This window comes from Schistocerca nitens, chromosome 4, assembly GCF_023898315.1.
Source record: "Schistocerca nitens isolate TAMUIC-IGC-003100 chromosome 4, iqSchNite1.1, whole genome shotgun sequence".
In the NCBI taxonomy this organism is placed as follows: domain Eukaryota; kingdom Metazoa; phylum Arthropoda; class Insecta; order Orthoptera; family Acrididae; genus Schistocerca; species Schistocerca nitens.
This window is the reverse complement of record NC_064617.1, coordinates 190,089,912-190,116,011: the sequence shown is the minus strand read 5'-3', so window position 1 is coordinate 190,116,011 and position 26,100 is coordinate 190,089,912. Positions and strand designations below refer to the sequence as shown.

The 26,100-nt window shown below is 37.9% G+C and overlaps 1 protein-coding gene across 1 annotated transcript in view; it reads right to left on the bottom strand.

Moving 5' to 3' along the window:
- Window positions 1-1,238: 1,238 nt before the first annotated feature.
- Window positions 1,239-26,100, bottom strand: part of LOC126251665 (2-iminobutanoate/2-iminopropanoate deaminase-like) — a 56,731-nt gene continuing 31,869 nt past the window's right edge. The window contains exons 4-6 of the mRNA XM_049952237.1: window positions 21,175-21,243; window positions 8,775-8,830; window positions 1,239-1,364 (exon numbers count right to left, since the gene is read on the bottom strand). Of these exons, the coding sequence (XP_049808194.1) occupies window positions 1,305-1,364; window positions 8,775-8,830; window positions 21,175-21,243 (185 nt within the window). The 3' untranslated portion in view covers window positions 1,239-1,304. The remainder of the gene's footprint in view (window positions 1,365-8,774; window positions 8,831-21,174; window positions 21,244-26,100) is intronic.

The window sequence follows — 26,100 nt, the reverse complement described above, 5'->3', positions numbered from 1 at the left end:
CCTGGTACTACGCATGCGCTAATCGTCGAAATAAGCGGCAGTCGACAAGACGACAGGATATGATAGTACTGCGCATGCGCGAGTTCTTCAAATGTCGCTCATACATGTCGCGTATATGGCCAAAAAGCGATATACAAAATGTATACGCGACATGTATGAGCTGGAGGGTCCGCACACAAGTTTCGTGAATTTTTGTATGAGGTGATGTATCGCGACATGTCAAATTGACATGTCGCTCATACATGTCGCGATACATGTATCCCAGTGTAAACGTACCTTAACAGGGAGTATGTTGTTAGTCTTGTATGTGTAGTCCTTTAGAGGAGCTATTCCATCACTAGGAAGGTGATAGTGTAAAATATGTTCAAAAATTCTAAAACAGATTGACATCAGTGATATAAGGTTACAGTTGTATGGAATGTAACAATACCAGAGAAGAAAAGTTTCTACTCACCATATAGTGGCGATGCTGAGTCGCAATAGGCACAATAAAAAGATCACACAATTAAAGCTTTCGACACACACACACACACACACACACACACACACACACACAGAGAGAGAGAGAGAGAGAGAGAGAGAGAGAGAGCTGAGACCACAGCTCTGAGACTGCAGATGTGTGTGAAAGTTGCGTTTGTGTGTGTATGTCTACTGCTATCAAAGGCCTTAATGGCCAAAAACTTCAATTGTGTGATCTTTTCATTGTGCCTATCGCGACTCAGCATCTCTGCTGAATTGTGAGTAGCAACTTTCCTTCTCTGGTATTGTTATAGTTGTATGCATATTTCAGTGATCCTTCTTGGAAATGAGACTGACATTCATTTTTCCAATCACTTGGAACACTTTATTTCTTCAGTGACTTACAATAAACCAATAGACCACTACTAAAAGGGGGAGGGTCCTATTAAAAAAGTACCTTGCCAGCAATAGTTGCCTTTCAACTTTTAAGGAGTTTCATTTGATTTTCTATTCCACAGTCACTGAGATCTGGCACTTTCATGTTTGTATGCTGATTGGAAGTAGATATTGCAGTACAGTCTCTCCCAGTGAAATAATTTCAAAAGTGGAAATAATTAGCACAAGTCAGACAATAGTTAACTATAATCACTGATTATTTAACTGTAATCACTGATACCAGTTGTTATCAACAGTAAACACGTTGTGTACAGGAGAACTTTCAGTGTGTGTACTTGCTTGTTGTGCATTTATATTAACTTTTGTGTTGGGAATAAAATAAATAATAAAGATATTTTTATTTTGTTATACATAATATTTTATTTACATCATAGTTTACTGTCATATAGTCATTGGATTGTTTCCATATCTCCTGCCACAGCAATTGCGTCAACTTCTATTTTTGCCGCCTGAAACATTAAAAAAAAAAAAAAAAAAAAAAAAAATGAGAAGAAACACACAAACACACACACTCTTTGACAAAGAGGTGAACTGAAACAGTTTTCACTGATCATTTACTCTGGACCTTCATCTCTCTTACTGAGAATGAAAAGATCCTTTTCTTAAAATATTTAGAAAGTACAGAAAGTGTAAATCCACTGGCAGAAGTACTACAAAATGTATGTCAACAACATATCTAATCAATAAATCTGTTTGCACAATTCTGAGTCTATTGTCTACTATCTTTTAGATTAAATTTAACTACTTGCAATGCTGCTGCCAAAAACACAGCCAAATTATTAAATTTTGATGAGGTTCAGTACATACAGTTGAGTACTTACAGAATTCCACAAGCTATAAAAATTGTCTGCTCAGTCAAATACAAGAAGTAGATAGTATGAAGTTGTTGGTACTACTGATATATCATAGCTATAACTTTAAAGCTCACATCTTGGAACTAAAGAATTGTCTTCATTCAACTTCATTTTTGGTATGCATAATCAGTAGGTGATTTAAAAATGAAGAAACTAGTTTAATCTGCATAATTCTATTTCTTAATGACTTATGGAAACTATTTTTAGGATATCAAACAGGATACAGGATAACATTTTCAGAATACAAATGTGTTATAAGAATTAAATATGGTATTAGTTCTAGAAAATCTTCCAGATACCTCTTCAACATAATTTGAAAAGAACTTCTGCTGTTCTACTGGCATCAGTTGAATGCATTTCATATCCAGTGTCCTAGTAATAAAGTATTAAATAATAAAATAACATTGTTATTTTCTGTTGCCTACCTAAGGCATTTGATTGTGTGACACGGTGTTATCCTAGATCAATTGAAGTTTTATGGGATTGATGGTACAGCCAACCAATGGATAATGTCATATCTGACCAAAAGAATGCATAAATATGTACTTAGTAATTGAACCAATATAGTCTGGGGACTTTTTTTCAGATGACACTAGTATTGTAATCAATCCAAGCTTGCATACAGAAACTGAAGACATTGTGTAAACAATGTTCTTAAAAGTATAATTCACTGGTTTTCTGCAAATGGTCTCACTCTGAATTTTAACAAGACAACATATTCAGTTCTGTACATCTATTGATACCATACCACACCAATGGTAAGTGTAAGAGTGAGGAAATAATAAACAGGCTAGCACTTCAAAAATTTTTGGTGCCCATGCTGATGAGAATTTAAACTGGGAAGAGCATATTTTGGAGCTCCTAAAACAACTATTTCAGCCACATTTGCACTTACAATCATTGCAAATCTTGGGGAGAAACAAATCAGTAAGTTGATATATTTTGTATTGAGTATTTTCATTCAATAATGTCATATGGAATAATGTTCTAGGGTAACTCATCTTTCAGAAAGTTGTCATTGTTCAAAAATGTGCTGACAATATGTGGCACTCATCCATGATCACTTTGTAGACATCTGCTTAAGGAGTTGGGCTTTCTGACTTCTGCTTTGCAGTATATGAAGTTTTTTGTAAATAATCCACTGCAGTTCAAAAGAAACAATGATGTATGTAGTTACAATATCAGAAGGAAAATTGACATTCATTACTACACACTATGAATGTCAAGTACAAAAAGCAGTGCACAATTCTGCAACTGCAATTTTTGTTCATTTACCCCAGAATATAAAATTTCAGATAGCAAGGTAAAGTTAGAATACAAACTGGGAAAGTTTCTTCTTGATAACTCATATTCCACAGAAGAATTTCTTATTGTAATGTGTAAAAGGTGGTGGGTAGGGATTACTGTCTTTTTTATATCAAAAAAATTGAACATGAAACTAGCTAGCTAACTATGTTTAAAGGTCTTGTATAGGCGATTGTAATGACTGTGTGTACAGAAAAGTGTTGTGTTGTGCTGTATGATGAAAGAATGTAAATGGTGAAACCTGGTGCTGGCACATAGCCTACTCCTCACAAATAGCATCAAAGAGTTCACCAAGCGTAATGTCCCCATCTATCAGAAGGCATCACCAACACTGCAACACTTGATGATAATCTTTTAACGTATTTTTCTGGGCATATCTCTTACAAACATTATTAAAATTGCTTTACTTACTCTTTAGGCATTTCCACATGCAGCATAATTTTATAGGCAGGTGTGTATTTGTAAACTCCTCAGGGACCAAACTGCTGAGGTCATCAGTCCCTTTATAGGCAGGTTGAAGTGTAAATGTACAGATTGCAGTTGCAGGCACACCCATGTGATAAGCCTTGGTTTACATTCTCAGAATTGTATTTCAAACAGAAAGTTGCACACAACATCTAAAGACTGAACTGACCATGTTTACCAAAATTTTACAGCATAGAAGCTGAACAGAACAAAACCAGAAAATAATGCAGAGTACAGATGTCTTTTGAAGAATGCATTATATTCATTTGTGAAAGCATGGTAACATTTCATTTTCTATGCAATCTTGTATGGTTACAATACATTGTTTAGTGTGTCTAAAACATTACACTAGCACAAGGTCTTATGTGTGGGTAATAACAGTTGCACAGTAATAAATATTACCCAGTAAAGCAATCTTTAGATCTGATCAGGTTGGCAGCATCATCATAGTCATACAGGAGAAAGAGAGATAAAAAGATAGTAATAGTGTATTATACACTTTGACTCTTGTATTCATACAAGTTGGCAATGGTGCTGTGGCAGAAGCCTGTTCAGCAGGCCACCTGCACTGTATAGTTACTGCCTTGAGAATGAGCACTCTGCAGTGAAACGGGGCAGGCAGTTGTGTGTGTGGTGCAGCTGTTGTACAAGCTGTGTGATGTCTGCCAAGGAATAACTACCTCTAAAATTTGTTGTAGCTTCATCTGAAAGCAGTACCGCTCATGACAGTGTAATGACTGTAAACATTCTCTCTCTATATATTAATGACAATTTTGTAACGAAATATGTCTATAGAAATTTTTCTCACCCTAGATTTTGATAGCTTTACTTGTTTGAAAGTGCGGGCGTGGGCGGGTGTGGGTGGGTGGGTGTGGGTTGGAAAACACTAACATGAATTATTTGTATAAGAATGTGATGACCAGCAGAAGCCAACCTCTGAACTCAGTTTGAGTTCTGTAAAAGTATTGTGATACACAAGTTAATACTCATCCTATGACTTACCATAGGAGATAGATAAACTTACGTTTATAGCATTTGTAGATTTAGAGAAAGCTTTTGAGAATGTTGACTGGAATACATTCTTTCAAATTCTGGAAGTATCAGGGATGAAATGCAGAGAGCAAAAAATTATCAGCAACTTGTACAGAAACTCTACTGGTTATAAGAGTTGAAGGAATGAATAGTTGAGAAGGGAATTAGGCTAGGTTGTAGCCTATCCCTAAGGTTACTTAACCCATACATTGGGCAAGCAATGAAGGAAACCTAGGAGAAATTTTGGAAGCGAATTACAGCTCAGGAAGAAGAAAACTGAGGTTTGTCAGTGACATCATAGTTTCATCAGAGATAGCAAAAGACTTTGAAGAACTGACGCATGGAATCAACAGTACAGGGTGTCCCACATAAAACCAATATACCTCACATACTGGCTAGCCATCTCTAGTCTAAGTGCTTGTGAAGTGGCAAAATTGTGTCTAAAGTTGACAACACTGCATTTTATCGGAAAGTAGAGTGCTGCTGTATGTTTGTGCATCAGTTGTTGTTATAAGCTGATATTGTTGAGTTGTTACAGAAATGAGGCAGTTTGCATTAGAACAGTGAATTGATATTGTGGAATGTTACATAGAGACATGCTTCATCAAGCAATGTAAAGAAATGTTTCATGTGAAGTACCCTGGTAAGAAGCTCTCCACAACCAGCATTGATGAAGATCTGTACAAAAAATGAAGGGCTGCGTGATCTGTTCAGAATGTGCAGAGGAATAGGTGACCAATAGTGAAGACCCCTGAACCTATAAATGGAATTTGTATGGACAATCTATAAATGGAATGTGTATGGACATTGCGAGAAGTCCCTGCAATTCGGTAAGCAGGTTATTGCAACAGGCTGGTGTATCTCATATATTCTGTCATTAAGCACTAAAAGATGTGAAATGAAAAGCCCGTCATGTGAGTGTGGTGCAAGAGTTGAAATTTGAAAGCCAGGAAGAGAGTTCCTTATTGTAACTGGCTGTTAACATCAACTGCTAGCAGTTACTTGAACCCATGGTTTCATTTGTCAGGTTACATAAACTCCCAGAATTTCAGAGACTGGTCACAGGACAATGCACATATTCTGCATGAAGAACCTCTCCACTCAGAGAAGATAAGCATTTAGTGTGTGTTGTCTGGCATACACATTACTGGCTCCATATTTTCCAATTACACATTAAACATTGCCAGATATATAGAGCTCTGACTCTTTCTAATCACCATTAACAGCTGCAGAGAAGTTGTATACAGGATTCCAAAAAGATGGAGCAACTGCTCACACATCCAACCAAAGCATGCCCCACATTATCAGTGTGTTCCCTGAAGACATACTTGTTAGTAGAGACCTCTGGCCCCCAGGTCTTTAGATTTTAAATTGTGTGATTTTTATTTATAGGAAACACTTAAAAGCAAAGTATATGCTGACAATCCTCACACAATAGATGATCTTAAATGGAACATTGCTACAGAAATTACAACATCATGCCGGCAGAATTACAGTGTGTTGCTGGTAATGCCATCACACATAGTCAGTGATACCTGGATGGTGATGGCCACCACCTCCAGCATGTATTATAAACTGTTTACTACATGTTTTTTAACATTATTGTTATCTGCTATTTTTTAGTTAGTTCACTGTTACTTGAATCACGGGTGTGAGGTGTGCCAATTTTAAGTGGAACACCCAGTACCATGAAAACAAGTTATGAGATGAATATCAACAAAAGTAAAACAAAGGTGCTGGAATGTACTCTAATTAAATAAGGTGATGCAGAGGGAATTAGATTAGGAAATGAGACATTAAAAGAAGTAAATGGATTCTGTTATTTGGACAGTAAAATGACTGATTATTGTTAAGTAGAGAGGATATAAAATACAGATAGCAAGAAAAACATTTCTGAAAAGAAGAATTTTTTAACCTCTAATATAAATTTAAGTGTTAGAAAGACTTTTCGATATTATTTGTCTGGAGTGTAGACTTTCATAGAAGTGAAATGTGAACAATAAACTATTTAGATAAGAAGAGAATGGAAGCTTTTGAAATGTGATGAAACAGAAGAATGCTGAAGTTTATATGGGCAAAGATCAAATAATGAAGAGGTAATGGACTAATGGACTTAATTGGGGAAAGGCACAACCTGACTAAAAAAAAGGAGGAAAGATCCTGAGGCATGAAGAAATAATCAATTTGGTTTTATTATTTATTGCAACAAGTATTCCATTGTTCCATTTTTGCATGGTAATGCATGGATGTGGTATGAGTCAAAACATTTAATTCATTATTATGTTTGTTTCCATCAGAACAATAAACAAAGATTAAGAATACAAATTAAAAGTGATAAGAGTAACACAATCAAGAATTCTAATTACACTCACAGACAGAGGTTAAGATACAGTTTTCAGATATCCAAACAATTTTTTACAGAGTAAACATACAGATCACCAATTAATCTAATTAAAGCAGCAAGATATATTGAATCAGGAGTACAGAATAATACATGGCAAATAAACTTAGCTATCTCTTCTATAGCATTCTTCTAGAGAATAGAAAATTTTTTCAACAAAGAGCTCCTTTAGCTTACTTTTAAGTTGTAAATTATTACATCATAGACACTTAATATTACTTGGAAGTGCATTGAAGACTTTTGTTCTTGTGTATTTTACACCTTTTTGCGCCATAGAAAAATTTTTCAGGTCACAGTGTATGTCACATTATCATCTTGTGTTACGATGACAGTAAGTTTCATTCATTTCATATTGAGGAGGGTTGTGAAGTATGAACCTCATGATTGAAAAGAGAGATAGTGAAGTAGTGGTTAGTATTTGCAATTAGTTTTTCTGAGGTTTATTGATAGAGAATTTACTGTGAACCAATTCAGAAGATCCTCAAGTAATTGGTTGGCATTTAATTCTAGGTCAGGGGATATCTTATTGTCTATCACAATATTTATGTCATCTGCAAACATTGCAAAATTGCCTGCTTTGTTTGAGAACAATGATATGTCATTGATACATATGAGAAATAGTGGGGACTAAGGACAGAACCTTGTGGAACTGCATAATTTACTGTTCCCCAATTGGACTCTACCCCTCCTACGTGCCTGTTGACACCAGCTAACTCTTTTTTGTTGTCTGCCCTGTAGACAGGATTTGAGCCAGTTGCCCATTTGTCCTTTGAGTCCATAATGGCATGCATTCTCTGTAAGTATTCTATGGTTGACATAGTCGTAGGCTTCAGACAGATCACAAAATATGCCCACAGCCAACGTCGTCTCGTCAAGGCATTCCAAAATGCTATTGGTAAATGAAAATATAGCTTTGGTTGTGGATATATCTTCTCTGAATCCAAACTGGGTTTTACTAATTATTGCAGAGTTTTCTAGGTGACTGACTATCCTGGAATATATTAATTTTTTTGAAGACTTTAGGAAACTTAGTAAAAAAAGGGATATGTAACATCTGAGGCATAGTCTTTTTGTATTGGGGCTTTACAATAGCATTCTGATGTGGAAGATACCTTGTTTCAGAGAGGCATTGAATATCTGAGCTAGGACTTCACTGAACTGATTTTGCATCAGGCTTTTAGCAGTTTGCTGGACAAACAGATAGGTCTGATCTATATCTGGAATTTGTTAGAGAAAGTTCACACTAAATTCCCCAAGCACTATCATCTCTTTTGTGTTTGAATAAATATATTAGTAGAGTGTCTAACTTCAAAAATAGACTTAAGTTCACTGAAGGTGCTCTGTGTACTGTAACTACTGATATATATGAGTTATTCAAAGAAAATTATGTGGCACACTCTCCCAAATGTTGTTCTAAACAATAATTCTGCACATCAATTGCGCTACACTTGACACCATTTTAAACATAAATGGCAACGCCACCTCTTTCTTTACTCACTCTACAAAATGATGTTGCTAAAAAATAATTATTTATCACAAGTTCCCGAAAGCACAGAAGGTGGGCATAATCTATACCTCGTGGCTCTTGGATATGAGAAAAGTGTGAGGGGCTAAAACTGTACTGGAAGACCTAGGTGTAAGTGCAGTAAACATGTTCAAATATACATGTCACATAAAAAAACAGAATTCAAATGCTATTATTACTGAAATTAATTAGCCTCTAGTTCTGTCACTATCATTATTTATCTACTGTGAACAAAGCATTAAATAGAAATGCAATTTAGTATCTCAGAAATACATACCAATGGTAACTTTGCAGCTTGATACGAAATACGAGCTGGGTAGGGTTCCTTGAAAACTGTAAAAATTGAGAAATTTCTTAGCATTTGGTGAGAAATTAGTGCTTATTATTGATCTAGAAAACACGTCACTATGAAGATCTCTTTACTGCCATTAAAACTGTGTAAAGGCAAAATTCTAAATGTTGCATTATCTTCGACATAAAATTTAACTGTATCTCGAAGAGTTTAACTAACAATACAAAAAGTTGTAGTGACTTAAAACTTTTGTTCTAAATTGTTAAAAGTAAGTAAAGGTTAAAGTTACATAATACAAACCACAGTATCATCAAGTATTGTTTTGCAACTTTTAGTACATATTACTGAAGACCTTACATATAGCCTTCAATATATACTTCACTGGAACCTGCAACAATTTGAGAAATATGTATTGGATGTCTGCTTGTTCAGAAGTTAGTAAATCTCTTGGAGCTAGTACTACAGCTATTTTATGGCATACAGTAATATTCAATAGACTCTTCAATCTCAATAAAATTGCCTGCACTTGTGTTTCATAGGAGACAGTACAGACTACTTCATTGAGGACATGTTGCTGACTGATTTTTAATGGCTGACATATTATCTCCCATCTGGACTGTTCCTTTTTTGCTCCTTTTCTTTTTATGAGGAATCCACTAATTAGCAGTCGTTGTCGTCTTCAGTCCAAAGACTGGTCTGACACAGCTCTCCATGCTAATCTATTCTGTATTAGCCTCTTATCCCTGAATAATTACTGCAATCTACATCCTTCTGAATCTGCTAATGGAATTCATCTTTTGGTCTTCCTCTATGATTTTTAGCCCCTCACATTTCCCTCCAATACTAAACTGGTGATCCCTTGATGTTCCATAATGTGTTCTATCAACTGACCCTTTCTTTTGGTCAAGTTGTACCATAAATTTCTTGTCTCCCCAATTCTATTAAGTACCTCTTAATTATTTATGTGATCTACTAATCTAATCTTCAACATTCTTCTGTAGCACCATGATTTGAAAGCTTCTATTCTCTTTTGTCTAAACTGTTTATTGTCAATGTTTCACTTTCATACATGGCTACACTCCAGACAAATACTTTCAGAAAAGACTTCCTAACACTTAGATCTATAATCAATGTTAAATTACTATTCTTCAGAAATACTTTTCTTGCCATTGCCAGTCTACATTTTATATCCTCTCTATTTCAGCCATCATCAGTTACTCATCTACTACTTTAAGTGTCTTATTTCCTAAGCTAGTTCCCTTAGCTTCATCCGATTAATTTGACTACCTTCCATTATCCTTGTTTTGCTTTTGCTGATGTTCATTTTACATCCTCCTTTCAAGACATTGTCCATTCAGTTCAGTTGCCCTTCCAAGTTCTTTCCTGTCTGGTAGAGGTACAATGTCATCAGCAAACCTAAAGTTTCTATTTCTTATTTTATTTCATCTCAAATCTCATCTTTATCTGCATCAACTTCCCTTTCTATAATACTGCTTCAAGTTTACTCCCTTGTATAGACCCCATATGTACTTCTACCTTTCAGCTTTTCCTTCTTTGCTTACAACTGGTTTTCCACCTAGGAAAACCAGATGTAAACAAAGAAGGAAAAGCTGAAAGGTAGAAGTACAAGGGAGTAAACTTGAAGCAGTATTATAGAAAGTGAAGTTGATGCAGATAAAGATGAGCGTAGTTAAGTGCCAGCATGCCAGTCTGAAACGAGAGAGCAGACAGGGCTGTGAAGAAGATGCCAGCCAATTGCACGCTGACCGACTCCTCTCCAGGAAAACAACGTGAACAGCAGCACCCTCCATGCGAAGAGGACACAAGCGCCATGCTGACTGGTTGTGCCCCACTTCTACAGCAGCATCGAGATTAGGCACTTCAAGATCAGCAACTTAGGAATTGTATGTACTGAAGAACATTGTTTATTTTGTCTGTCACCCTTTGCTTGCAACATCTGTTTAGCACAAAGTTAAGCATTGTAATCATTTCCTTTTGTAATAAAATTCAATAATACCATTTGCTAGAATTGTTGTCTAGCGATCCAAGAAAGCAGGTTTCGTAGGTACCTCATATTTGATGAGTAGGATCCAACACATCTGAGCTCTTAATATTCATACAGCTGCTTCTATTTTCCCCAAAGACCTCTTTAATTTTCCTGTAGGCAGTATCTGTTTTTCTGCTAGTGAAATATGCTTCTAAATTCTTATATTTGTCCTCTAGCCATTCCTGCTTAGCCATTTTGCACGTCATGTCAATCTCAATCTCATGAACATATTTATTCCTTGCACCTGCTTCATTTACTACATTTTTATATTTTCGCCTTTCATCAGTTAAATTCAATATATCTTTTATATCCCATGTGGAATGTTTCCCACTATTATATCAATATATCTTTTGTTATCCAAGGATTTCCACTAAGTCTTGCCTTTTTACTTATTTGGTCCTCTGGTGCATTCACTATTTCGTCTTTTAAAGCTACCTGTTTTTCATCTACTATATTCCTTTCCCTCCACTCTAGTCAACTGCTGCCTAATGTGCCCTCAAACTCTCAGTTCATAACCAATAAATTATTGTCGGAGTCCACATCTGCCCCTGAAGATGTCTTACAATTTAAAATCTGGTTCCTAAATCTTTGTCTTACCATTATACAATCAATCTGGAATCTTTCAGTGTCTCCAGTTCTCTTCCTTGTGTACAACCTTTTATTATTCTTAAACGAAGAGTTTTACAGTGTTGCAGAATACTTATGCCACTAAATTTGTATATATTGTTATTCATTATCAATGATGTAAAAATGTAAGCTAAAGGTGTAGAAAAATAAGTGATAATGAATGCTAATATTTTGACATGTCCTATATTATATGTACATTTACTGTACACAATGTAATCTTACAAGATCAAATAAAATTCAATTCAACAATGATTAAATTATGCTCTGTGCAAAATTCTACCAGGAGACACACACATTCCTTTCCCCCCGTCCAAATTCACCTACTATTTTGCCTTCTCTTCCTTCTCCTACTATCAAATACAAGTCCCCTATCACAAATTTTCATCTCCTTTAACTATCTGAGTAGTTTGCTTTATCTCATCATACATTTCTTCAATCTCTCCATCATCTGTGGAGTTAGTTGGTATATAAACTTTTACTATTGTGGTAGGGAAGGGCTTCTTGTCTACCTTGGCTACGATAATGCATTTACTATGGTGTTCATACTATCTTACTTGTATTCCTATTTTCTTATTACTATACCCACTCCTGCATTACTGCTATTTACCTGTATTCACCTGACAGTAAGTCCCATTCCATCTACGGGCGAACTTCACTAGTTCCCACTATCTTCAACCCATCCATTTCCCTTTTTAAATTTTCTAACCTATGTGTCCGATTAAGAGATCTAACATTCCGCACTCCAATCCATAGAACACCAGTTTTGTTTCTCCCCACGACATCGTCGTCCTGAGTAATCCCCTACTGGACATCCAAATGGGAGACTATTTTACCTCCAGGACATTTTACTCGAGAGGATGCCATCATATGACCTTATAGCAGAGCTGCATGCCCTCAGGAAAAATTACGGCTATAGTTTCCCCTTGCTTTCAGCCATCAGCACAGCAAGGCCATTTTGGTTATGTTACAAGGCCAGATCAGTAAGTCATCCAGACTGTTGCCGCTGAAACTGCTGAAAAGGCTGCTGCCCGTCTTCACAAGTCACATCTTCATCTGGCCTCTCAAAAGATACCCCTCCATTAAGGGTGCACCTACAGTACATGCCTATATATCACCTGAGGCAGGCAAGCCACCTCATTGATGGCAAGGTCCATGGTTCATGGGAGGTATCCAATCATTTTTCTAACAACAGCAGAGAGATGAATTGACATAGCTAAGTGAGCATGGAATACTGGGACAAAGTGCACAGATAAAGATTCTCTCATAGTAGGAGCTCAGGCAGAAGACTAATCTTATAATGCCAAAAAAATCTGTAAATTTCTTGAAAAGGATATCAAAGATAAAATAAATAATTTAGGTAAGAAAAACAAATGAAAACATGAAGAGAATTAAGAAAGCAAATTATACTGGGTAGACATTACACTTCACCATTTAACATGCCAAATAATGCATCAACCAATAACAGACAACTGTACAAATATGAATGTAGGCTCTCCCGGTGCAGGTATATACTGTTGGTGAAAAGCTCTCTGGTTTCTAGCCATGTGGCCTTGTTAAAATACTGCAAAATTTCAATGGGTGTCATACTCACTACCTTCTGGTGAGATATGTGAATACTGTAATATTTGTACAAGTGGTGTGCCACCTCCACTTGGCTACAGGTGACAAGGTAGTGTCCAGTCAGTGGGTGGGGAGACAGCTGGGGCTGCAGTGGTGGGAGTAGTAAGTGCTTTGTCTGCATCTACATATGGGCATTCCGGCCACGTCTTGCATGTTGGACAGTGCAGCTATGCTCTCATTGTACTGCTGCTAATGCAGTATTCCATGCCACATTTTACTGGTATCATTCATTTCTGTTGACCAAATTCTCCTGAAGCTGTACTTCAATTGATTCCTTTATAGCTCTGTCTCAACAGCAGGTTGCTTGGTGAAGCACCTTGGTGTTCTGAAAGGAAAAGATGTGGTCTTCCTCAATGATTCGCTCTACTGCCACCGATTTCTCCATCTCTCCCAGTCACACATGCCTGAAATGCTCCATACAGCATTTCAAAATATGTGTTTTCCTAATGTATGGTTACACGCACATGCGCACACAAAAGAAAACTGAAATTTCAACTGACAAGTTGCTATTCCAACACTGGAGAAGGAACAGAAAACAGAAAAATCTTTCACAAATAAGGATCATTGTATGGGACTCTGTACAGTAGGTGTGATACTGTTTATGGCTATGGCAACGAAGGTAACACTTAGAAAAGCACGCTGAGGAACACCATTCTCCTGTTCAAAACAAGCCCTGTTGACCATCCATTTCAGTGGCTTTCATTCAAGCATTTCTCCTTCCAGTTAGGTGGATCCACAGTGGGAAGTGGTCAGTGGAATGAACATCAGCCGAGTCCCACTGTGCTGAGTGTGCAAGGGCCGGAGAGCAGAAAGAGAGGTCAATGGCTGAGGGTGACGCAGTAGCAGCCAAGAAATGAGGATGCATGGCTGCCTGTGTTGAGGATGCATGGCTTCTGACACATCATGGGGTTCGCCAAGACTTGACCCTGGAGCAAGTGCAGCTCAAACCCATAATTCATATGGGCACTCAGTAGGAGAAGTGGGCAGGGAAGTTGTGCAATCAGGTCTGCGAGAGCCTCTAAGTCTATTGTATCTTGCAGAGGTAAACACAGGGCCCATATGAACAGTAATGGCTACTGTTTGTAGGTTAGTAAGCAAGCAGAGATCAGGGGAGTGGTGTGTGTTATTAACAAACAAAAAACCGCTTCTTTCGCTCTGTCCTCAATTAGGTCATCCTTTGGTGAAGGGTATAGCCCCATACTGCACGGGTGTCAAAGGCTTTAAAATGTGTTTCTTGTAAGCATAAGCACATGAGACATGCCCATGCCAGGGGGTTTCAATTCCTCTATATGTGTCCTTAGCCCATTAATGTTCCACTGTTGTAGGGGAATCATTTTCAAGTGCTAGTGCTGACACTAGCAGCCTCAGGTCATATAGCAGCATTGGTTTTCTGAATTGGCTGTTTAACAACCAAAGCAAAGGAGGTAGTGAATGTGGGAGGCTGCATGGCTTTATAAATCTTTTTGGCTGGAGAATGGATAGAGAAAGATGCGCAAGTCAAGGAGAGGGTAGCGGGATAGTAAGATGCGTAATTCTGGGAAACTAATACTGGAGGGGGTAACCAAATGGCTCACATAGTGAAGCAGCTGTTTAAGTCAGCAGCTGGATGGTCAAGTTTGCAATTTGCAACAGTTTGGTGGTGGCCATTCATGTGAGTAGACAGTTTGTTACTTGTCATGCCCACATAGAATGCTACACAGTAATTTCAGCATAACTGATATATTACATGGCAACTATTAAATGTGGCCCTGTCTTTTAAAGGATAGGAAATGCCTGTAACTGGACTGCAGTAGGAGGTGGTGGCAACTGTGTTTTTGGGACAGATCTTGCACTTGTGTTGACCACAAGGGAATGACACATGACGTGCAAGACTGGGAGTGGGATTTGAATAGGAAGACTAGGATATTCTGTGGATTGAATGAGTGGCCGTGCTTAATGCTGGATGATGTGTGTGAGGCATCCCTCATCTCAATGCATGACAAGAGGTAGCTGAAGACGTGGTTGAGCTTTTCAAGGCTAGAGCACTACTAGGTGATCATAAGTATGCTATCTCTCATCCTGCCTTGAGATGAAGGAAATCTCACTCAAAATCCTACACACATTTTCCAATGGTGTGTTCCACCTCCTACACTGTGGATATTCACATGTACTATTGAAAGTAGCTGCAAAAATATAGCATTTTATGACACATATTTCAGGAGATGTGTTGTGAAATGCAGGTGTGCGAAAAACTGCCGCATCATGTGTTATGTTTTAATTTATCACTTTTTACTACTAATTCTGTTCAAAACACATCTGCCATACAATATCCACATACAATATTTCATGTACCTGAAAAATTACATCACTGTATGACACATTGTTCAGGAGGTATAAAGTCACAAACATTGAGCAGTGCTGAAAATAAACTACAGGGTGAAATTTGCTAGAGATACAAGTGAAATAAGTACAGATATTGGTGAAATATAGTAAATATTTGTGAAATACACTGACTGAAAAAAAATTGCAAAACCAAGATGGATTTGTGCAACAGTCTAATGTTGTTAGGCTTGTATCTACATCTGAAACATTATATTCACATTTTGAGCCAGTTACATAAGAATGGTGCTAGTAGCACCACTGTGAAGATGTAAATTAGTTTTGTTTTAAGTACACACTGTAATAGTTGTGAGCTTTAGTTACCTCTGACAAGGGGAAGGTCTCAGACACAGCCAACCGATTCATCTCAGATTTGGTAGGTCGATTGTGTACAACCTAAAACGAAGTAATCCAAGATATTTTGGGTCAACATCCCCGTGTTTTTGAGAAAATCACCCCTAAAGGTTATGACGAGCAATTGGCTCGAAGTTGGCTGGATCGATAGATAATTGTAAATAGAGCATTTTTCATCACCACGTATGGGATCCGAAAATGCATACTTTTCCAGAAATCGAGGTAAGGAACTTTTACCACTGCCGCATCTGTACCCACATGGTCAATTCTTTTCGCTGACAGCACCGATAGCGCAACGGCCAAGGTAACTGGCTGGGAATCTCGAAGGAACGTAGTGGATGTTATTCTTTTGGTTTATATTTTTCCATATCTCATTTGATATGGATAGGAGGGTTAATAAGGTAAGTAAATCAACAAGTAATGATAATAAGGTAGGCAAATACATTTCTCAAACCTCTTGGGATAGTAAACAACTAAAATGTTACTCGAGGTCACTTTACAATGGCTCTTTCAGTCACTGTTACGTGTCCTCACTTTTCTTCAAACAACTAGATGGATGGTACTTGTCATATAAACATTCGAAACAAATATACTCATGGCACCAAGAGCATCTAATGAATGCAATCTTTCGACAGCTACACTGTTCCTTCCCTATGATATGACGAAGAGGCTACCGGGACAATATAACTCTCCCCACGTGCTTCTGTCCCGTGCTTCTGTCCTGTCTGTCACATGGCTGGCTATCCATGATCCCTCGTGAGGAAGTCGCAGCACTTTTACTCGGAGTTGTTTTCATGTGACAAGGCTTAGAAGTTTAATACTTTACTAACTCACGGCGTTTGGAAAATTAGTTTGCCTACCTTATTATTATCATTCCTTTGTGATTTACTTACCTTGTTAATCCTCCTATCCCTATCAGTTGAGATATGGAAAAATACCAACGAGAAGAATAACATCTGCTAGGTTTCTTCGAGATTCGAACCCGGGTTTTCTGATTCCCAGCCAGTTACCTTGGCTGTTGCGCTATCGGTGACAGGTGTTAACCATGTGGGTACAGATGCGGCAGTTGTAAAGTTTCTTACCTCGATTTCTGGAAAAGTGAGTTTTCGGACCCCATACCTGCTGATGAAAAATGCTCTATTTACAATTATCTATCGATCCCGCCAATTTTGAGTCGCTCGCTCGTCATAACCTTTAGGGGTGATTTTCTCAAAAACGTGGGGGTGTTGACCAAAAATATCTTAGATTCCTTCGTTTTAGGTGGTACACAAGCGACCTGCCAAATCTGAGCCCAATCGGTTGGGCATCTCTGAGGCCTTCCCCTTGTGAGACTGGACGTGGTGAGTTGATGTTAAAATGTCTTTAAGGTGACAAAGACGCCATTATCAACACCTCACAGAGTTTGAATGACGTCGTGTAATAAGGCTACAAGAAGCTGGATTATCCTTCTGCAGCACTGCACAAAGACTTGGCAGGAATGTAGCCACTGGCAGTGGTGGTCACGAGAATGTACGGTCACAAGAAGATGGCTCCGGACGGTCATGTGGCACTACTGAGAGGGAAGACAACTGTGTTCAGCTTATGGGTCTGGTGCGTCTTACTGCATCTGCAGCAGCAATTTGAACAGCAGTTGGCACCACAGTGATACAATGAACTGTTACAAATTGGTTACTTCAAGGACAGCCCCAAGCCAGGTGCCCTGTCGTGTGCATTCCACTGATCCCAAATCACCACCATTTGCGACTTCAATGGTGTCAAGCAAGAGCTCACTGGAGAGCAGGGTAGAGGTCTGTTGTGTTTTCTGATGAATGCTGGTTCTGCCTCATTGCCAGTGATGGCTGTGTGTCGGTTAGAGGAAGACCAGCTAGCTGATGACCTACAACCAACCTGTCTGCATGCAAAACACACCGGACCTACTCCTGGAATTATGTTCTAGGATGCATTTTTATATGACAGCAGGAGCACTCTTGTGGTTATCCCGTGCACCCTGACTTACAAGCTGTATGTCAGCCTGGTGATTCAACCTGTTGTGCTACCGTTCATGAACAGCATTCCAGGGGGTGTTTCCCAACAAGATAATACTCGCCTACATACCACTGTTGTAATGCAACATGATCTACATAGTGTCAACATGTTGCCTTGGCCTGCTTGATCACCAGATCTTTCTCCAATCAAGCACACATGGAACATCAGACACCAACTGCAGTATTATCCAGAAACAGCATCAACCTTCCCTGCATTTACTGACTAAGTGCAACAGAAATGAAACTCCATCCCATAAACTGATGTCCAGCACATGTCTAACAATGAATTCATGTTTGTATGCTTGCATTCAACATTCTGGGGTTACACTGGTTATTAATGTACCAGCATTTCACACTTGCAATGGCTTACCTTGCACTTACATTAACTTGTGATCTTGCAATGTTAGTCACTTAAATATGTTACCTACACAAATGTATTCCCAAAATTTCATTACTCTACATTACTTATATTTTGGTTTTGCAGAAAATTGAAATAAATAGATAGACCTGGGCAGTGCCAGGTACTCATATAGTAACATTATAAAATAGAACAACTTTGCAATAGATATTGTGCAACTCAATATTTAAATAAGAATTACGTAATAAGATTTGATATAAACAAGTCTCAGCTCAGCAGTCCTAGAGGAAGTTTTTCTGATTTTTTATAAATTGCAAAAATATTGAAGGAACTTTTCTAAAGAAATTTTACTGTTTGCATGTAGCTCAGATTCAGTAACTAATGGAAAAATAAATAGAAAGTTTGAAAGTACCTCTCAAAATCAATTACATGTAAGGCTTTAATCAATACAAAAGCTGGTTGAAATACCACATTGCTGCACTAAGAATGGCCCTATTTGAGGAGATATGCCATTCCATTCCTCCAAGCTTTGAACTTACCTAGCCAGTTGCAGGGGACATACAATTTAACACTGACTCTGAACCACAGTACAACTCTGCATTTTTCACATTACGAAACACTGACAGAAGTGAATGACGTGTTAAGTGAGATTAAAATCCTGGGAGTGAAGGGGGTTGAAACCCTGACCTTCGTATTTGGAGTCTGGCACTTTACCAGTGAGCCATCAAGAGAGACTAAATTATATCACTAAAAATGTACACACAAAAAAGTGCAGATTAACAAAGAAGTCATAGAACAAGTTGGCGAGTTTCTGTATTTAATGGCAATTATAACTAATAACTGGATGGGCAGCAAGAGAAAAACCTACAGGAGTAAAATGGCCTGTAACACAAACTGAAGAGTTTTCAAAATGAAAGTTTCAATGTGACTGGAAAAGAAAGTTTATCATTAGTTTGTACTTACAGCAGTAAGACAGGAACTATTAATTCAGAAATAGATGAAAAACTAAGGATTACTTGGTGGGCAACAGAGATGAATGTTAACAATTACTACAGAAGACAGGAAAACAAACAAATGGACCAGAGAACTGGAGAAGAAGTGAATTCATGTTCAGAAGAAACATAACACCTTGAATGATTAGAGAGAGGACGTTCAGATTCACAGGCTATGTACATTAGTATGTCCTGCAGAAATGATTGGCATTTCAGTCACCTCAGTACAGCATGTGTCCTGTTGCCTTGTAGGCAATGGGTCCACACTATGGGCTCTGATAATTTGTTCCATATGTGATGGCATCGATGTGTATAAAGCGCAAATGGTATCCTGTGGTACAGCCATCCATGCTGCATTCATTTGGCTCCAATGTTCATCTGTGATGGTTGACAATGGGTCACAGTGATGCACCTGTCGTTTCATCATACCCCAGACATTTTCAATTGGCAACAAGTCTGGTGATCTGACAGGCCAGGGCAAAGGCTGACATCCTGTGACACCAAGAAGGCACGAGTCCATGCAGCAACATGTGGTTGTGCATTGTCTTGCTGGAAAATGGTGTCTGGGGTGTTGTGCAGAAAATGTATTGCTATGGGTTGCAAGATGTCATTCACATAGGTCACACTGGTCACAGTGCCCTGGACACAAACTGTGATTTGTGGTTGTACCCAATAGCACACCAAATCATAAGGCCTTGAGTTGGCCCAGTACGTCTTGTGTGAATGCAGTCACTGTGATGCCACCCCCTCTGACAGTGGCGAACCAAAATTCAACCATCATTTTCAAACAAACAAAACCTGGATTCATCCAAAACAGTATCTGATGCCATTTCTGTTGCCACTATGTCATTCCATACACTATTGCCATCTAGCATGTTTCTGCACATTTGTCAAAGATAGGCAGAGAATTGGACAACATGCACATAACCCATGCCATAATAAATGTTGACAGACTGTCATCCCTGATAGTGTAAGATGTGTTACACTGTTGATCCAGAGCCGAGTAGGATGCAGATATGTCCTGTAATGCCATTCAGATGAGGTGTCAATCTTCTTGGGGGTGTCTGGGTGGTGCGACCTTACCCAGGTTCTACGGCCTTCCATGAACCATTCTGTACACACCCATTGCACTGCCAAAACTCTTCGTCCCACACGAGTGGCAGCTTCCTGGATGGATGCATAATATCCTCTCATACCAATAATGAGCACTTTTTCAGACTCACTGATTTGATGGTATGGTTTGTGCATACATCTGTGAGGCATCCTGCACATCTGCTCAAGTCACACTGATCTATTATCTTTAGTTTATAGTGACAACGAGACCTGCATGAAAATTTTGCTGGCAGGTGGTCTTGTGCTGCGATATCTATGTTGACCTTCAACCCATGGGCCAATATGGTTCAAATGCTAATTATTTCTGCAGAACATGCTAATGTACATGTCCTGTGATGACTTATGTCCTATTCCTGAACATGAGTGTAATTTTGAATGAAATGAGGTTGACAGGAGATGTAGCCAGGTGAACAGATGGTAGAGGGACCAAGATAGTTATTTCATGTGTTCCATAAAATAAAACCTTAAGGCAATGACCTAAAGGATGGTGCATAGATGACATGAGAAATTATGCTGGAGCAGATGGATATTCATTGCACGAGTTTGTGATGTATGGAGCAGACTACTTCAGTAGTGGATTAGTAGAAGATAATAATGATGACTAATACATTATTTTCATGTGTGTTTGTATTCTGCCCTCTATCAACTGCAAGTGAGCACATACATGTTCTAGTTTTCTTGTGTAATTAATACTTTGTTAGAATTTACACTTCCACTAAAAAGTATTAACAGTTTTCTTAACATGACTGCACAATTATACAACCAAGGGCTTCATTGTTATGGCTAAAGTGCCAATTTTAAAAGACGGTAAACAATGTGTAATGCCAGTTTTTGGCATTTTACAACAGTGTTTTTCAAAGTTATGAAAGTATAGTGTGGAGCTACTACTTACACTCTTTATAAACGTCACCCACTGCAGCAAAATCATTGATATCATCAAGAAGAATTGTTACTTTCACAACTGAAACATAAATCAAACTGTCAGTAACATTATACCAAATACTTGAAAACTTATGTTAAGCAGTAGCAATGCAGATAGATTGTTATTTTTAACAAGCAAGTTTATGTATTAATAAAAATTAAGATCAGATAATGATCCATTGTTTAAAATGAAGACATGACATTGTCAAGAAATAAAATGAAAAAGATGGTAATACAGAGCTGAAAATACATCAAATGGTTAGTTTAAGGAACCATTCTTATATTCACCTGATGTGATAGGAAACCTGAATCAGTAGAGAGAAATACTACCCCTTGAATCCTGTCCTCCCAGATAAGAGTCTACAACTGCATTATCTTCCTCAGTGAGTATATTCATTGTTTTATTCACTAACATACTAATCACATTTGGAGGATATATCCATCTACAGAAGTTCAGCCTTTTATTTAAGAAGTGTGCTATATCAACCCAATGGTTAGTCACAGAATCAAACAAATTTCACAGTTGTGCTGATCTGAGAAAGAACTAACAGAAAGCTGACAGCTGCCAACAAGTTCTACAGCAGTAATGAACTGATGAATCATCAGCATTACATTAAACATAATCCATAATTTCTACCTTCATAAAACTGTTGCACACATATTATCCTGAGCTCAACATCCCATTACTACTGAATAATGATGCTGTGCTGGACTTTGGACTTTAAGAATGACTCCATAGTTAAATATATTCACTGAACATAGCAAGAGGAGGGAATATTCAGTGACATAAAATACCATGGTGATAGCACAGTGTGATTAATGACAGTGACAATTATATTTCAAATGCCTTTTGTACCCTATGTATTAGATATGGGAATTGTCAGCATGGAAAATATTATGCTGAGAGTCAATGCAAGAAGAGTCATGTGGGATACTGTGACCTTGGTGATAAGGTTGGAAAATATTTCTGGCTATATCTAAACTGACACTGATAAGGTTGTGGGAAAATGGGAAGGTATGAGGTTAAGATTATAAGGAAATTAATTATTTCTCCAGAATTTTCCTGTGTAGCTAACAGTTACAATTCGAGGTCGGACTGGATCCTTCCCTGAATTTTAGAATGGGAAAACTACTGCATCTCTCCATAAAAACGGATACTCTACAGAACCACGTAATGTTGAAGAGATTTGATGCTGTGGATATAATGCTACTCTGCTTGGGATAACCCTTTTGGTTTATTTCTCATTACTTTGTACTTCACTAGAGTAGTTATTGCACTTTTTTTTATTGTTCACAGATTTTCTTCCAGGGTCCCATACCGGTGCTTTAGTGGTGAAGGTGGAATAGATTATGAATTTCAGATTTTCACACTTTTTTTAATCCTTAATGTCCTATTGGGCTTTAACCATTACTAATTGAAAGGCTGCTTTGCTGAATATCCACTTTGATTTTGTTTCTGACTCAGCTCTGCCTTCAAGTTTACAGCAGGTAAGAAAATGGTAACAGGAATACAGGTTGTATCACTTTTCCCTGAGCTGCATCTGGAATGGCTGGAGAGCAGAATGTGGGCTATATGGGTGAGAAAATCTTGAAAGCTGGGTTCAAGTTTGTTATTTGCTGTATAAGGAGAAGGTATGCCTCTTCTGAGTGTAAGGATCATCAGTCACTGAACCCCTAGAAAACAGTGCTATGTCCCAATTGCATACTGTGTGCAATGAAATCTTCTGTAGGAAGAATGGATAGGGGGACTGATTAGGCAGCTCCATGGTTGCACGACTGTCTAAGTGGTGCCAGATTGAATACATTACGATTAAGTATGGCATACTCAATCCAACAACAGCCACTTCTAGTTTATTAGGATAACATGTGGAGACTGGACTGCGTCACTTATAAACTCTGCTGCAACACCTTTGATCCTTTCCCCCACTTAGCTTACCATTCTTGTTAGAGGTACGAGCCCTTTAGTCCAAGAGAATCACATACTTTACACTTTAAGAGTATCTCTTGCAGGTATATTAACATGGGTCTACATTACTTCCTCCACAGGGGCTCTTATGAAGTAGCCACTGGCTCTGAAAGCTTGCCTAATCACAACCCTCTTATGTGTGTGTTCCACCGTCGTTTGGCAAGTAGATTTTTTATCTATAGAATTACATTATTTTGTAAAAAAATCTATTGTTCTCATTGTTGCAATAGTTTTGGAGTTATTTAGCTGTCTGCCACTCTATCAGTAGCAGAGATGGAATGACACTCATCTCCTATGTTTCCTGCATGCACTTCTGCCTCTTTGAGAAAAGATTGAGGGTTACAGGATTTGGTAATTTTTTATTTATTGCAGCAAAGTAGAAAAGATTCTAACATACTTAGAGTCACCCGAATCCCTGTATAAAGTGCAGCTTCATACGAGTTGGTATTTTAGCTAAGGCTTTGCAATATACGAGTGTTGGAACTTAAATAGTGGCAACTATTTATTTACAGCTCGTACAAAATAGATACGTGTTTCAAAGTTTTACTGACCTTCAAAGTAGTCACCAGCATTGTGTATAACCCATTGCCAGCAGTGTGGAAGTCCTAGGATACTCTTAGCAGTGACAATTCGAGTGGTGTGGGCTATGTCCCAATGAATTTGTAGCAGTGATGAAGCGAATGTCGTGAAGTGTTTCCTTCGGTTTAGAAACAGAGTTGAACTCACGAGGGCTTAAATCAGGGGAGTGCAGTATATGGTATAGCACTTAGCAGCCCCATCAGTCAAACAAATTAGTAACAGCTTGCACTGTACGTGCTCAAGGATTGTCTCTAAGCTGGTTGTAGGTTGTGTTCCAAAAATGAACAGCATAGAGAAAGAAGTGAGGACACGTTCTGCAGGACCTGACCGTCATTTTGAAAAACAATCCTCAAGCACGTACAGTGCAAGCTGTTACTGATTTGTTTGACTGATGGGGCTGCTAAGTGCTATACCATCTACTGCACTCTCCTGACTTAAGCCCTAGTAAGTTCAACTCTATTTCTAAACTGATGCAAACACTTCACAGCATTCGATTCAGAACTGCTACAGGTTCATCAGGCACTAGACCGCGCTGCTCAAACTGTCAACACAACTGGCACTTGTACAGTCTTCGGTTTTTCTAGTTGGTAGTTGATAGATTAGTATTGATCGTCCCTGGCTAAAACTCTGTGATAGTCGGTAGAGTGATGATACTGCTATTACGTAAAGACAACATTACAAAAAACAATGCTGAACTGAACTCTTGATGTGTGCATGATATTTACTTCACCAATTGTTACCAATATTACACTGCTCGTTGTAATTAACTCGTTTATATTCAGTGGTTTAACAGTTGCTATTAAAATATTAATGATAAATTCAATTCAGTTCCACCGACACCAACTTCCCCATAGTTTGGTTGTAATTTCAAATATCTAATAAATCTTAACATTGCGATTGCTTCCTAACGTCAAAGAGTTTCTATATATGCACTGAGCGCTTCAGTCAAATATTATCGCAACACGCAAAAGATCGCAGTTATGTCTCTAAACAATTTTGTAATTTGGAATCACAAATGTGTAAATGGGAACGAAAGGATGGTTTATTTCACAATAACAATCACTTCCTAACAAGTGCTGTGAGGAAGAAGCTTTTCCTGGAGCGCGGTGAGGGGCGGGGGGGGATTTATAAATTGGCCACTTTAAAACTATTGCCAAGTTCCCGAGTCCATTTGCAATTACGAATGAAGTTAATTGTCTATCACTACTCAATGCCTAACTAGAGTTGAGTTTGAGTTATCTAATTAAAAAGTTCACTTCGGTCTAATATAAGATAGTCCTCTATCTGAATTTTAAATGATGTTATAGTTGAAGTAAATGTTTCGTTTCACTGCGTTATAGTAGATCGCAATTATCAGTCCACAAAAAGCAATCAAACCACGCCTACATATATGAGTATTCAAACAAGTCTGATCTGCTTCAGCTAACTCTCATAACGTAGTGACAAGAGATCAAATTTTCCTTAGCTATTACTCACGATTCTCAAAGAGTACTCACACGAAGTATTCTTTGAGATTGTTGGTTCTACTTTGCTAATTTTAATTATAATTATTTTGCAATTTACTATGACTGAGTTTGAGTTTACTGAGATTCTATCTATCTTTTGTAAGTTAATAAATTACTAAGTATAAGGCTCTTGTTTCAATTACTGGTTATTATCCTGATAATAGTGTTAAATGGAACCTTGGTTACTTGTTCACTTTTCATGGAATTTGAAACTTGTTTTGGGGAAATTTTTGGGGTATTGGTTGCTATTTTTTCTTTTTTTCATTTTTTGTCTGAGGAAGTGGCATTACACACTGCTAAGAGTACCCTACAACTTCCACATCGCTGGCAACAGGATATACACAATGCTGGTGACTACTTTGAAGGTCAGTAAAACTTTGAAATATGTATCTATTTTGTACGAGCTGTAAATAAATAGTTGCCATTATTAAAGTTCCATTCCACCTTTACGTGTTTAAATTCATAATTCTCCCATGGAACTAGCTGTAAGAAGGAATAATAATGACCACAATTACAACACTTCAGAACAGAAGTGTTTTGAGTGCATCCAACTGAATTTGTGCAGTGGTTAATAAACTGAATTTTCATTTGGGAGGAGCACATTTTAAATTCTCATGTGACCATCCTAATTTATGTTTTCAATGGTTTTCATCAAATTAATTAACATGAATGTAAGGATAGTTCACTTGAAAAGGGCACTGCCAATTTTCAAATTCATCATTGTCAGTGGCTTGGGCTGTGTGTCTAATGACCTCTTACAAGACGGTTTTCAATAACATACTGAAAGATGAAAAAAGTGTTTGTTGGAAACATCAAACAAAGTCAGGAGCATGTGGAAGATAATTAA